The sequence below is a fragment of the Melanotaenia boesemani genome, chromosome 1, assembly GCF_017639745.1.
Source record: "Melanotaenia boesemani isolate fMelBoe1 chromosome 1, fMelBoe1.pri, whole genome shotgun sequence".
NCBI lineage: Eukaryota > Metazoa > Chordata > Actinopteri > Atheriniformes > Melanotaeniidae > Melanotaenia > Melanotaenia boesemani.
The window spans coordinates 12,965,803-12,979,232 of NC_055682.1; the positions used below are offsets into that span (position 1 = coordinate 12,965,803).

A 13,430-nucleotide genomic window follows, 5' to 3' on the forward strand; every position below is an offset into this window, starting at 1 on the left:
AAAAATGATTTCAAGGAAAAGTCAAACAGGCAACAATGAAAAGACAAATTTTCACCATTTAAATTATTATTATTATTATTATTATTATTTTAATTTTTATTATTATTATTATTATTATTATTATCCATCCATCCATCCATCCATTATCTTGACCGCTTATTCCATTTCGGGTCGCGGGTGAGCTGGAGCCTATCCCAGCATTTTAACAGGTGAGAGGCAGGGTACACCCTGGACAGGTCACCAGTCTGTCGCAGGGCCGACACAGATAGAGACAAACAACCATTCACACACACACTCACTCCTAGGGAGAATTTTTAGAGTGTCCAATCAACCTAACATGCATGTCTTTGGATGGTGGGAGAAAGCCGGAGAACCCGGAGAGAACCCACGCATACACGGGGAGAACATGCAAACTCCACACAGAAAGGCCACCACCCCCAGGTTCGAACCCCCCCCAGCCGAGATTCGAACCAGCGACCTTCTTGCTGTGAGGCTGCGGTGCTAACCACCACACCACCGTGCAGCTTATTATTATTATTATTATTATTATTATTATTATTATTATTATATGTTATATATATTATTATATGGCTGCTTTTGAAAAAAATCTTGCATGGTTTTGTTACGTTTTTTACAAAGAGCAATAGACTTCTGGATTGACCACAGCTTGCATACCTTGTATGATGTACAGTGATTTCTCTAAAAACAAAGGGAAAAAAGTCTGGATATTGCTGTTATCAGTTTTGCAGTATTTGATTGCAGAGTTTCGAATGTGATGTTACAAATCATTTTCAAGACAGTGAATAAATATGTTTAAGAAAAAGCAGAAGATTAATAAAAAGAAGATGCAGATAATAACAAAAATGTAAATATCATTCTTAAAGTGGTAAATTAGTAATGTAGTTCCTTTGGGTTTGGGGGCCTGCATAGGGGAGCAGTTTGGGACCAGTTTATGAAATCTTGTGTTTCTTAGTTCACTGCTTCTTCACAAGCATACAGCAATCATAATTATTATCATCATCATTGTTGTTTGGAACCCTAATAAGGGAATATATCTAAAAAAAAAAGATTAATGGAAAACAAACTGAATGAAAATTCTGTTTTGTGACCTATTGCAGTTTTTAAAGTCATGCATACAGTAAGATTAATTTTTGGCTTATTGTACACTTAGCTACTAACGTAGCATATATAATAGGACCGGTGTTGGTCAACAGTGCAGGCAAATGTGACAGAGATAAAAAATTTTACACAACAGTCAAATTTAGCCATTATAAAGACAAAAACAATGATGCTGAAGAAAAGGGGCCAAATACATGTAGATCTGTATTGTAAGACTGGCTCTTTTTTCTCCCTGTATGCAGATATTAATGAGTGTGAACAACCAGGAATCTGTGGCCCAGGTCAGTGCTACAACACCATCGGGAGCTACACATGTATCTGTCCCACTGACTACATGCCGGTTAATGGAGGGAACAACTGCATGGGTGAGTTTCCATTTTACACTTTAATGATTGTATTAAGCATCAGCATGTTGCTGTTGTGCATTTGTTTTCTTGACTTGTTAATTTGCATAAATGCACACAGATATGAGGAAAAGCTACTGCTACCGGAACTTTTACTCAGACAATCGGACATGTGATGGGGAGCTAACCTTCAACATGACCAAAAAGATGTGTTGCTGTTCCTACAACATTGGTCGTGCATGGAATAAACCTTGTGAACAGTGTCCTGTTCCTAGCACAGGTTAGATCTCACACATGCATTTACTAGTGTAGGATGTATAAGGAACTAAAAATGAGTAAATTTATATTCTATGTACATTTAGATGAGTTTGCAATCCTGTGCGGCAGTGAAAGACCAGGATATTATATCGACATCACCACAGGACGGGTTATTGGTAAGATTTTCCTCTTCCAAAGTTTATGTGATGGAATGTAGAGAATTTTTCTCATGTTGTCCCTTTGTCTCTTTATTGTGTGATAGATATTGATGAGTGCAGGGAAATCCCAGGAGTGTGTGAGAATGGATTGTGCATCAACATGATTGGCAGCTTCAGGTGCGAGTGCCCAATTGGCTTCATTTACAATGACAAACTGCTGATTTGTGAAGGTAAGGCCCGCAATTATATAAGCTGTGAATCCCTTTTGTGTTTTTAAGCTAAGTTAGTAAATTCATTTTAACTGTGTGCGTTTCTGTAATCAGTGTGTGATTCTGCCCAATGTTGTTGGCAGATATTGACGAGTGTCAGAATGGACCGGTGTGCCAGCAGAATGCAGACTGTCTGAACATGCCTGGAAGTTACCGCTGCGACTGTAAACCTGGATATCGCTTCACCTCCACTGGACAATGTCTTGGTAAGGTTGTGTGGGTGATTAGGTCTTAAATTCAAGAAGGTGAAACATTAGTTGTAAGTCTCCATTCAGCCTACAGGTAATTAATCAGCTCTTATAATTACCTTAGTGGACTTTATATTGAACAGATGTGAGAAAAGATTTTGAATAAGCAGCCAAATAGATATGGTGGTCTTCCACCAGGATTATGTAGTTTTGCTCAGTTATGTACATTCTTTGAGCTGTACATTCCTGCCAGTGATATTCCAAAGATAAAGCACCAGACGCAGCACAGTGACAGCTAGGGAAGAGATTTTTCATGGTGGGCTTGTTATTAAGGAGGAGAGAATGTGAAGCATGTGTTGAGCTATTAAACATGTGCTGCCTCGTATCTGAAACATGCTGCTGTCAGTCTGGAGTCCCAGCCTATAAGCAAATGTTAAATCAACATCCTGTTTTGCTTCCTGCTTTTTGTGCAAGTCTTAAGAACAGATGGACTCCAGTGAGGAACTGAAATGGTGGCTAGAGATCAGAATGACCTGCAACAGTGACATGCAGGAGATAAACTGAATAATAATGATCTTTGGCTGTCATGCTGGCCAATTTCCTGTCCTTTTGAAGCAAAAAACAAAAAACAAACTAAATCTAAAGTTAAATTAAACTTTTATTTATTTATTTATTTACATTTTCAAATGAATCAATTACTTTTCTAGCTTGTGTCATTTGTAAGAAGGTGGAAATGAGGGTTGGAATTATTTCATTTGTTGACTTGCTTACATAATGCAAAACTTTGGTATTTTAATCATCTTAAAAATGACTTCAGAATTATCACAGTATAACATGAGGATTTGCATGTTAAACTTCAACTTAGTTCAGGCAGAGAGCCAGCTTTGAGTTTTTTATGCCCCAAAATGGCACCTGTGTGACTTCTATATAAATAACAAGTAATACATCAATCAGTGACGGAGACTTCAATGTACAACCTCAAGTCTGACTTTTTCTTTTAAGCCATGTCTGCGCTGGATGCCTTTGCTTCATGGGCAAAATCAGGGGGGAGACCAGAGGGACACAATCACATCCTTTAGTCTGATTGGTCCCTGAAGTGAGACAGTCCAGTAACACTTTACAGATGAGTTAAAGTAATTAACGGTATCTCTTTGAACACTTAAAAATGAAAAGTTGTTTATAGGTATTTCCATTTAAACATAAGTGCAGCACTTCCAAATGGAATGGAAGATAGCATGATAGTTCTTTCTGTGTGGACTCTGAACTCATAATGTGTGACATAAATATACAAGTTACCGCTGTTTGAAAGAAAAAAAAAAAGTAAACAAAGCACTTGAACATAAAAACAATTCAGCAATTTAAAAATTATTTTTAAATGTAAAAACTGGCTTAAACTACAGAGTATCTGGTGAAATGTGTATATATACACCTTAAAGGGGAAAAAGTGTATGGATGATAACTTAGGCCTTCTTTTGATAATGTTGTCATTTATGGCTTTGGACGTGGGGGAAAAACACAAACTAGATCATCACTGTTTTGCTGCTAAAACTTGACCTTTTTTCTGCCACCCAAAAGGCCAAATTTTCTCTTACTAGTCAGTTAATTGACCAAAGAAGGTGGTGTGTAGCTGGCTCCTTCTACTATAATCAATTTGCAGATCTAGCTGCAAATTATTGCATTTATTTAACATGCAAATTTATAATGTATTGATATATTATTATTATTTAGTTTTGTTGGGGAATGCTAAGAGTCTAGGAAAGCCTAGAGACAGATTTATGGATGAAGGGGAAGAAAATAATATTTTGACAGTTATTGATAAAAAATAAACTCCATATATAATTTAACAACGACTGTTTTCCCCTGTTTTCAGATCGTAATGAGTGTGTCGAGACCCCTGGTGTGTGCAACCCTGGTCAGTGCATTGACACACTGGGGAGCTATCGCTGCATCTGTCCCAATGGTTACAAAACAACCCAGGACTTGTCAATGTGTGTTGGTAAGATGTGTTGATTTCTTCACGTTCACACTTGCTTTTTATCTGCTCGAGAAAGAAATGCGAGCAGTGTCTGAAGTAAAGCTATGACGCTGCTCTCTGCTTTCAGACGTGGACGAGTGTGAGAGACAACCCTGTGGTAATGGGACTTGTAAGAACACAGTGGGCTCCTACAACTGTCTGTGCTACCCTGGCTTTCAGAACTCACACAATGGCGACTGCATAGGTGGGTGCATCAGTGGATTTTGGGTGGATGAAAGAGACAAAGTAAGAAAGCTGTTTTCTGTATTGAAAAGTTTTGTGTTTGTGTTTTGTTTAGATGTCGATGAGTGTTCGACTCAGAGGGGCTTGTGTCGGAATGGGCAGTGTTTGAACTCAGTGGGCAGCTTCATCTGTATATGCAATGATGGCTATGAGCTGACATTAGATGGCAGACTGTGTGTCGGTAAGGTCTTGCTTTTTTTTTCTTCTAAATTCAATGCTCGCAGTTTTGCTGTATACCCCCCTTATTTTCCTTTGCCATCAGATATAAATGAATGTGCAGTGAATCCAAGCACATGTGGCCCAGGAACGTGTATGAACATGGATGGCGCTTACAGGTGTATTTGCCCTGCTGGCTACTATCTCCATGAAGAAACCTGTGAAGGTACTGCAGCAAAAGGCTCTCCTCTGTGGTTAAAAGAAAAAGAACATAAAACTTTATCTAAAACTTAAATTATAAATCACACTGACTGAAAACGCCTGCTTACATACAACACAGTTACTTTCACAGATGCATGAGTAAATCTCAGTTTAGATTAGCTCTGCTTTACAAAGAAAAAGTCACCTACTTCTTCCCCTTACACACACCCCCCTTCTCCCTTTAACACGTGGGAATGGGACTGAGCCAGACTGCTTGGGTTGTTTATACAGTCAGGCTGATGAAGAGAAATTCGGCAGACTTCAACACATTCCAGCTTGGTGCTTTGTTCTTGGAAGCAGGGAGGATTAGCAATGAATTCTCAACAGCAGCAGCTGTTCATTTTGATTAGAGAACACTTGACTCTGAGGCTCCTCCAGATAATATGTCTTTTATCCGACCATCCATTACAGTGATTTAATTCTGTTTGATCACATTGGGATATTGGGGTAGACATGACAAACAGCTGAGACAACATTCCTGCACTTACTGTTGTTCTTCAAGGAAAAAAAAAGTGAAATCTGAATGCATTTCAATGTGTATGATTTGTAAATATGACAGGATGAGTGATGCTTTTCCTCCTTGCATGTCAGATATTGATGAGTGCTCCCAGTCGCCTGAGATGTGTAAACTTGGAACCTGCTCCAACACTGAAGGAAGCTTCACCTGCTTGTGCCCTGAAGGCTTCAAGCTTTCATCCTCTGGACGCAGCTGTATAGGTAAATGCCAGCCCATTTACGGGTTGAAAAGGAGAATAAAATAAACTATGAAATAATTGCATGCAACAGCTTTAAAATGCAACGTGGAGATGACGCAGCAGGCATTGGTGTTTTCTGGCTTTTTCGTGATAGCACACGATGTTCCAGCTGGTTCTGCTGCTGCTGTCTCAACAAGGCTAAGGGTGGCTCTGAGCAGATCAGTTTTCCATTTCCTCATTTATGTGTGTGCTATTATGTATATACTGTGTGTGTGTTTTTTGGGGTTGGGTGGGTGCACACTAAGTCCTCTGTTAGGGAGTTCCCTCTCCAAACACTGAAGTGATGACTTCATGAGTTCAGTGAGACAGCATACAGTTTGAATTTCATTTTTCTCCCTAGTCTCTGAGGTGCTCAACTGAATGTTGGGGAATAAAATGGGAGGAGCAGGGTGGAGAACGAGTAAGGCAAAGTCTGTCCAAGTGAGAAAGCTCATGTATTTGTTAAAATGAGCAAAAAAAAAAAAAAAAAAAATATGAGCAGTGATAATGAAAAATCATAACAAATGAAAATATTTAGTAGGTTTTGTGTTCTCTTACATTGTTGATTATTAAATATTTTTATTTGATAGAATTTATAAATAATTTTGCTCTTTTAAAGTTTTTGGCAACTTCCTCCATTAAGACAAAAAAAAAGATGTCAGAAAGTGCTAAATTTAAACCACCTGCCTTAAATTATGCAACAGGACGTGGCACCGTTAGGCCTTGTGGGCTGTGAAGTGAGACCAGTGGATTGTTGCTGTCCCACAAATGTTTAATTAGGGTGGGATCTTGTGGTCAGTGCCTCGGGTTCTTTGGTGTGTTCTTCAAGCTGCTTTTCCACCATCATTTTATGTTCTGGGAGGCGGCTTCACCCTGCTTGGCAGCTGAGATGAGCTAGATCTGCAACATTTTAAAGGGTATTACAATCAGTGATTGATGCAGATAAAAATCAATTCATATAAGTTTATTACCTGTATAAATGATTTTCTTTGAATATATTTATATGTTCCAGTTTTTAGAATAATACTCAAATCTCTTAAGAGTAACTTGCATGTGCAAAACCCTGTTTTGTCTGGCAAAAGTATGTTGGAATTTTACTCGGTAATAGCTAAGCAGTTCATAAATGAAAGTTTTCATTTTTAAGACTCTTGCATATACATCATCCACACACTCAATTTCTCCTCTCTTGCTGCAAGGAGAGCTAACTCCAAGAGTAGTGATGGATGACTATACTTTTCTTCTGTAGAGAAGAAAACATGGTAATAAATCAGATTTGGTCCGACTTTAATAACATACACATTCATAAAAAGACAGGTTTGTCCTGATCACAGATAGAGGAAAAACATGAGAAGAGAAAAAAAAGAGTGATTACATGAAACATGGGGTCGAGTTCGGAGCCATATATGGGATATCTTCACCTCTTGGCTGCCAAAGTCATGATGATGTGTTTTGAATTATGGAACTATAGTGGTTTTTATTAAATTTCATAAAATTCATAAAATTTCATTAAATTAGTGTCATCTCCTTCAGTGTTGACCAAGATTTAGTTTTATGTCAAGTCTTTTTTATTTTATTTTATTTTATTTTATTTTATTTTATTTTATTTTATTTTATTTTATTTTATTTTATTTTATTTTATTTTGTTTTATTCATCATCATATAAATCAAAAGTTTTTCATTTAAAAAGTTAAGCAGCATTTACATTTTTGGTGAGAAGATAAAAATAATACCATGATTTTTTTCCATAATAGTTTTCATTTTACAAACAAATAAATGTGAATGAGATGTTCACTTGTAGATGGGGATCCACATGTGTGTTCACACACACACTTACAGCTGTGCTAAGAGGACCATCAATCTCCTTAACAGAAAGGCTGACAAATCGGTTTGATGGTGGAAAGTAACATGTCGCTCTTTGACATTCTCCTCACAGCTCCAGGTGTTCATGTACGTGATCTTTGCCTCTGGGCCAAGTGCGTGTGCATGTATATGTGTGTTTGTGATCTATGGTGGCCAGAAAGCTTATTTGTGTTGAGTTCACTGAAGGCCAATGCTAGCAGGAGAGCACGGCCATATGCTTCTCATTACAAGTAAGTGCCTGCCTAGTCCTGGAGGAACAAGACAAACTCACATCTCACAGTACAGATAATTAGCCGGCCTCTATCCTCACTGCAAACACTTATACAGCAAAATGTATTATATTCATGAAAGAAAAGTACTAATTTCTTTAATAGGATGTAATGTTAAACACTGCTGTGATTATTAGAGTTGTGGGTACAAGTGTGAACTTGGACACAACTTAACAGAGCTCCACTCGGCCACTGTTTGTTTATTTATTTATTTATTTGATCATTTTTGTGTGAATTTATTTTTATTTTTTTTAATACAACTTTATGTAGATCAGCCCAAAAATCAAATCCCTTGATGGAAGCAGTGGATCTCACTGATCATCTTGTTACATTAACACCTGTCAGGGGTGGGATAAATTGGGCAGGAGGAGATTGGAGTGACTTTGTCAAAGAAGAGCAAATTGCTCTAAATGTTTATATATTATTTAGCTTGGAAAAGCATCCCAACAAAATACTTTTTAAAGTGCTATATAAATAAATATGGTTTAATATGGTATGGTAGTCTCAGTTCATTCCAGGATCTGTGGTATGTGCTGGAAAAACAAGTCCAATCCATGGAAGCCCCTCCTTGCAACTTACAGGACTTAAAAGATCTACTTGGTGTCTGATACAACAGGACACCTTCAGAGGTCTTGTAGAAACTATTCCTAGATGGTTCAGAGGTGTTTTGGTAATAGGAGGGTCATTTCCATTACATTAGGCAGGTTGTTTTAATGCTGCGGGTGAGCTGCATATCTCAGTGATGGCGGGAGCAAAATATTGTATCCATAAAAACTGCATCACCTCTGTTTTTAAGTGTACCACGTTTGGATTTAAAGTTATTTTCTGCATTGTTTTAAAGAGAATTGAATGCATTGTTTACACATTCTTAATATGAGGATAATTTTAGATCTTTTTTATCATCTGCTAAACAATAATATGATGTGCACAAAATTAACATTTTGAGCCATGGGACTATTTTTTAGGCCCATGCTTGAAAATTGCAAACCCATAATGAAATGAGTATATCGCTGCAACCACAAGGTCTCTTCGAATACTTTTGAAGTTATAGTAAATGGAGCACTTTCAAACAAAATTTGTTCAAATGTGTTAATCTCAGTATATATATTACTGGTGAAGAATAAATGTAGATGACACACAGCCCAAATTAAGAAAAAACATATCAGATGTTCTAAAAGCACTTTTAGGATGAATATAAATATTCCTTTGAAATGGTGCTGCTATAGCTCCAAATATCTATCAAATCTTCATGTAAACATTATCTCCACAAAGACAGACTCTGATAAAGTGAAACAGACCCTAACTATGTAAGAGGTTAGTTTTTAATGATATGCAGTTGATAAGGCAGGTTTAGGGTAGAGATAGAACTTGAAAAACCAGATTCTTTCCTTTTGTCACTGTTTTTAGATTGTACTTAAGTACATATACACCAGTGTTGTGTAATATTTGAGGTACTTGCATTTTAGCTGCACATTTTAATTTTATTACTGCTGCATTTTGAGGTTTATGAAGATTGAACACAAATAACGTGGAACAAGTTCAGTCAGTTCAAATAACTTTGAATGAAAAAATGCAGAATATTTACACTTAATTGTTCAGCAGGTACTTGTATCTGAAGCAGGTTTTGAGTGGTTTTGTTCCTTTATCTTCCTAAAAGTGGCAAACTGTGTTTTCTTTGAACCAAGCAAAAGTAAAACTGTCCCTTCAATTGTGGTGGAAAGCTTGATGATGTAATATTGATTTCATGAAAAATTTGGTATCAGTATTTTTACTTAGTCACTGTCATCTATATGTGTGTTAACCCTCAGATCTCCGAGTGGACTACTGCTATACCAAGTTTGAAAATGGTGTCTGCCTAGCTCCAAAGTCTCAGAACACAACCAAGCAAGTGTGCTGTTGTACTGGGATGCCTGGTCAAGGCTGGGGAAACCCCTGTGATATCTGCCCAAATAAAGGAGACGGTGTGTATTCTTCCCATCATACAGCGGTAAAACTCAGATATGCTGAAGAAAACTCACAAATTCATAAACAAATTGATTCGTTTTATTTACTGGTGTGTATGACGGGTATCTCTTGGTTCCAGAGGCGTATAAGACTCTCTGTCCTAATGCGGGATATGAACTGGGGCCAGATGGTGATCATAATGGTATAATGTGCAGTAATCTTTTGTATAAATCTATCAAAACTGTTTTTGCCTCTTATATTTGTGGCACATGTGTTAACTATGTGTTCGTGTTTTTAATAGTTGATGTGGATGAATGCCTCAATGATCCTTGCGTTAATGGCCAGTGCATCAACACGGACGGCTCTTTCCGTTGTGAATGTCCTCTGGGTTATCGCCTGGATGAAAGTGGGGTCACGTGTGTAGGTCAGTTTATTCTGTCTCTGCATACTCATCTTCCTTCTCTCCTTCACTGGTCTGTGTGACTGGGAGATTTCAATCTAACATTTATTTCACTCTTCAATACAGACACAGATGAGTGTGACATTGGTAATCCATGTGGCAACGGCACATGCACTAATGTCATCGGCGGGTATGAGTGTGCATGTGATGAGGGCTTTGAGCCTGGACCAATGATGACCTGTGAAGGTATGTGAGAAATTACCGGAAGTACTACCTTTGTCATTAAGTCTCTTTTTACTAATGGCTTTCCATTCATTTCCTTTTTCCAGACATCAACGAGTGCGCCCAAAATCCCCTACTGTGTGCTTTCCGCTGTGTTAATGTGGTGGGATCATACGAGTGCAAATGTCCCACAGGCTATGTGCTGCGCGAGGACAATAGGATGTGCAAAGGTAACACAGTGAAATGATTATCTAATACGCTCAGTTTTCTCGAGCTTTGTACATTTCCTGGAAAGAGTTAACTGAAAAAAAAAAAACTAAGCACCTCAGACATTTTGGCCCCATCTACAAAGTTGCATAACTCACTATCTACATTAAGTGAGATTCTCAAGGGCTGTCTGTCTGGGATAATCTTAAAACAGCCTTAAACCTCCAGCCACTCGAGTCACTGTTTATGCCTCTGTTCTCCCAGATAGCTCTGGCACCATGGCAACGGATGAATTTGAAAGGAAGCTCTGGGACAGAAGGACCCTGTCAGTGTCTATTGCATCACTGTTTACATTAGAGCTCCAAACAGACCACCAACTCTCCCATTACATGCCTGTTAGCGCTCCAGAGTTTAGTGTTGGGCTGGGCGGTTAGATTAAACTCTGGAGGGTCTGCATTACATCACTAGTGAAATTTCATCACATTCCACCAACTTCCTCATCCTCTGCCTTAAGGGTTTTAATTTGTTTCACAGACCAAGATGAGTGTGAAGATGGTACACATGACTGTGACAGTAAGGGCATGCGATGCAAGAACCTGATCGGGACATACATGTGCATCTGTGAGCCTGGATACACGCGCCAGCCCAATGGAGAGGGTTGCATGGGTAAGGAATGTACTGTCCAATGTTACAATCATTGTTTTCTACCCGCTATTTCCTAAGTTTCCAAAAGTAACTTGGATGCTTTAAGCCCTTCCTCATAACATTGTTTCATGTATCTTAGTTTTGTTTTGTTTTTTCACTTAAAGTATTAGTAATGTCCTGCTTGAAAAAGTCTTATATGATCAAGGAAAGACAGATTTCTATTAGTTAAATTAAGCTTCTTTCTTTTTTTTGTTTGTTTTCCTGTAAGCCCGATAACTATTGTTCTAATCCTCTTCAGCATATCACGTTTAGGCCAGATCTTTCCTCCAAGGTATGCGTTTGTTGCATCCCAACTGTTCTATTGTCATTATATTTTAAGTCTTTATCCCCTTGATCATTTCTGTTTTGAATGTCTTACTGTTTAACAAACTTGTGTTCAGCCTCCATTAATGACTTTTGGGACTTTTAGATTAATTTTCATAGTTTGCTCAAAATGGTCAGAAAGCTCTCCTTGTGAAATGTAAAGAAATAATCAGTTTTGGAGTAAAATTGTGCCTCCCTGAGTAAAAGGTGAAGTTGCATTTATGTTTTGGAGGTGTTTCCATGTATCAACAAGGATTTTAACTTCCCAAAGGAATCCTTCTACACACTTGATTACTTAGATCAAGCTTGGGATTGAGAGGTAAATTATAGTAACCTACATATATGCAGGTACTATATGCTTCTGCAGCAATAAGACTGAATATCTCCCTGATTCCCGTTGTTGTGAAGGTTATTTTTACATTTGATGTTTGTTGCTGCTGCACAAAAATGTGTACAACCAACCATGACAATTTTAAGAGAAAAAGCTCTTTGAACAGCTGGTGTTTTGGGGGGGAGGTACAGCTGCAGGTTTGGACGAGGAGGAAAGTTCAGCCCTTTTATTCATCTGTATCTGTATTTGTTTTATATCTTTTTCACTGCTTTTAAAGCACAACATACAAAGAAGCCATCTAATGAAAGTTTCACACAAATATATTGGTGCACAATAATTAAAACAAGGTTTTTAAATTTTTAAATTAAAGATTTAAAATAACCTTTTGCAGTTAAACTAAGATGCTGCATTAAGGCTAAAATCTCATGTAGGATGACACGGAAGTCTCAGAGTCTAAACAAATTGAAGGAGGAGACTTCTGAAGATGCTCCATCTTTGAAAACTGATGAAAGTGGAGTTTGGGAGGAAATGGGATGTGTGACATGCAGTCTGGAAGAAGAATGACAGCACAAGTAAAATTAAAAAAGAAAGGACTATTAACTGATTGGGTTAGTGTGAGAGAAAATAGAAAAAGACCAGTGGCTGTGACATAATTGATGACAGCGTGTGCATGTATTATTATTTTTAAATTTTGTTAAAGGGCCAAAAAAAGACTTCAGATTATAAAAAAAAAACTTTCTGCCTGTCATTTAGTGGGTCATATGGTAAAGGGTTAAAATGGTCATCAGAGTTAACATTTTGCCTAACGGTGACATCCCTTATGCTATTTTTGAATACATTTGTACAATATTTTGAAGGCCGTTGAGGACTGAATCTTCATCTTCGTCTTTTCTCTGTCTGTGTGTGCTAGACTTGAATGAATGTTCAGCCAAACCAGGAATCTGCAAGAATGGCCGCTGTGAGAACACAGTCGGAAGCTATCGCTGCAGATGTGACCAAGGATTCATTGCTAACCCCACGCAGACAGAATGTATTGGTATGTTCTTTGTTTTCATTTGAGTGCATATGTTTTGTTCTCACCGTGTGTTTCATTTTCACTGTGCTCTACCTCATTTTAGCTCAATGGAAGTTCAATTCATCACACTCCTGTGCCTTCACTGACTCCTTATTTTATTTATTTAGTGAGGAGGCTCTTGTAAGAAGACCTGAGGAAAATAGGATTTTAAATATTTTTGTACTTTTTTTCCCAGAATGCTGGCCTTTTATATTTTGGTTTAGACATTATTTAATCTTGTCTAATTAAGGGGAAAGGGTATTTTTGCCTCAGTGGGATTTTTTTCCATGACAAAGCCCACTGTCTGCTTCTATCAAGACAGAAACACTGAAAAGCTTTCCTTCCTTGTCTAAATATAAACCTCTGGACAGCTGAGATGTGTTGAGCTGGG

General features: G+C 37.8%; 1 protein-coding gene across 3 annotated transcripts in view; it reads left to right on the forward strand.

The window, feature by feature from the left end:
- fbn1 (fibrillin 1) overlaps window positions 1–13,430 on the forward strand; it is a 68,618-nt gene that overhangs the window by 47,163 nt on the left and 8,025 nt on the right. For all 3 annotated transcript variants that reach the window (XM_041981986.1, XM_041981977.1, XM_041981992.1), the window contains 17 exons: window positions 1,362–1,484; window positions 1,585–1,743; window positions 1,826–1,897; window positions 1,984–2,109; window positions 2,232–2,354; window positions 4,207–4,332; window positions 4,439–4,555; window positions 4,649–4,774; window positions 4,856–4,975; window positions 5,602–5,727; window positions 9,682–9,834; window positions 9,957–10,019; window positions 10,119–10,241; window positions 10,344–10,463; window positions 10,547–10,669; window positions 11,181–11,312; window positions 12,896–13,021. In XM_041981986.1, the coding sequence (XP_041837920.1) occupies window positions 1,362–1,484; window positions 1,585–1,743; window positions 1,826–1,897; window positions 1,984–2,109; window positions 2,232–2,354; window positions 4,207–4,332; window positions 4,439–4,555; window positions 4,649–4,774; window positions 4,856–4,975; window positions 5,602–5,727; window positions 9,682–9,834; window positions 9,957–10,019; window positions 10,119–10,241; window positions 10,344–10,463; window positions 10,547–10,669; window positions 11,181–11,312; window positions 12,896–13,021 (2,058 nt within the window). The remainder of the gene's footprint in view (window positions 1–1,361; window positions 1,485–1,584; window positions 1,744–1,825; window positions 1,898–1,983; window positions 2,110–2,231; window positions 2,355–4,206; window positions 4,333–4,438; window positions 4,556–4,648; window positions 4,775–4,855; window positions 4,976–5,601; window positions 5,728–9,681; window positions 9,835–9,956; window positions 10,020–10,118; window positions 10,242–10,343; window positions 10,464–10,546; window positions 10,670–11,180; window positions 11,313–12,895; window positions 13,022–13,430) is intronic.